Source organism: Papilio polytes, unplaced genomic scaffold, assembly GCF_000836215.1.
Source record: "Papilio polytes unplaced genomic scaffold, Ppol_1.0 DF823770.1, whole genome shotgun sequence".
Lineage (NCBI taxonomy): Eukaryota > Metazoa > Arthropoda > Insecta > Lepidoptera > Papilionidae > Papilio > Papilio polytes.
The window spans coordinates 1-1,401 of record NW_013525434.1 but is presented as its reverse complement, the minus strand read 5'-3'; the positions used below and the strand labels follow the sequence as shown (position 1 = coordinate 1,401).

Here is a 1,401-nt window from a genome sequence, read left to right as displayed (position 1 = left end):
ACGTCGTCATCGTCAATTTCGTCGTCTTTCTATATCCAATCTATTAATTACTAAATTGAACGTATAATAATTATATTATTGGTTAATAATAATAATAACATCATTAGTGTTATATATTATAACAAGGGAGCAATTTACAATATTTGTTCATTACTAGCTAGCAATACTAACCTAATTAACCAATAGAAATTATTACGAAATTATGCTCTCGTTATGTTATATTTTTTTAATAACAACTGTTATAAATACGAACGTAATCTATTCCTCGATTTTCCGATTCTACAAAATATATTGATTCGATTTACACGGCATGTGCTGCTTAAACCCCCCTGCGCGTTGGTTGTTCGTGTGGGTATAAATTTGAAAAAAACCCAATACGGTCGCTACTATACGGAACTTGTCAACTTTCGTGCGCGTACTTCGTACTAATTGTACGTTTTTTTAATTAATTTCTTTTCTTACTTCAACTGGTAATATTAAATATGTCTGGACGCGGTAAAGGTGGCAAAGTGAAGGGAAAGGCAAAGTCCCGTTCGAATCGTGCCGGTCTACAGTTTCCGGTCGGCCGTATTCACAGATTGCTGCGTAAGGGGAATTACGCAGAGCGTGTTGGTGCCGGTGCCCCCGTCTATCTCGCTGCGGTAATGGAATATCTCGCCGCTGAAGTTCTCGAGTTGGCCGGCAACGCGGCTCGCGACAACAAGAAGACTAGAATCATTCCCAGACATCTACAGCTCGCCATCCGTAACGACGAGGAATTGAATAAACTTCTCTCTGGAGTAACCATCGCACAGGGCGGTGTGCTACCTAACATTCAGGCCGTCCTCTTGCCAAAGAAGACAGAGAAGAAGGCTTAAGATGGTGAACAAAAGAACACTAGCGGCGGCGGTGCGGGTTATATTACCAATGATAAAAGGAAGTAGGATGTTGCGTTATATGTAAAATCATACGCACATCCGTATTTTTCTTTTATTTTATTGATTATGATTAAAAGGCCCTTTTGAGGGCCGCAAATATATTCAATGCAACAAAAATTGCAGTTTCTTAGGTGGACGGACGTAAATGTCTCTATAATAATTGTTATGGTATAAAACGCGAATAATATAAGTATTACTACGTATTCTCCGTGTGGAACAGTTCACAATTAACAGTCAGTAATAACTAGTATGAATAATACATTAATATACATTAGTACGTAATATATAATAAAAAAAAAAACGCAAGCTTCTGTTTGGCCGATTATAAAATTTAATATATTTTAACAGTCGTCTATACGTTCTATATAGGGAATCAGACGGCGAGATATAAAATAGGATATGATATTATACGAGACTTGTTCGAATAATTTTCGTTTAAAAACTTATTTGCAACATGAACAACTTCGACATTATTATTGTTTAT

General features: G+C 36.5%; 1 protein-coding gene across 1 annotated transcript; it reads left to right on the top strand.

Moving 5' to 3' along the window:
- The first annotated feature begins 370 nt into the window (after nucleotides 1-370).
- On the top strand, nucleotides 371-1,387 carry LOC106103439 (histone H2A). Its single transcript, XM_013283217.1, has one exon. It carries the CDS (start codon nucleotides 483-485, stop codon nucleotides 855-857), a length of 375 nt encoding a protein of 124 aa, XP_013138671.1. The 5' UTR covers nucleotides 371-482; the 3' UTR covers nucleotides 858-1,387.
- Nucleotides 1,388-1,401: the final 14 nt, after the last annotated feature.

Coding starts and splice junctions, on each gene's coding strand:
- LOC106103439 (XM_013283217.1), top strand. CDS start 483: ATGTCTGGACGCGGTAAAGGTGGCAAAGTGAAGGGAAAGGCAAAGTCC.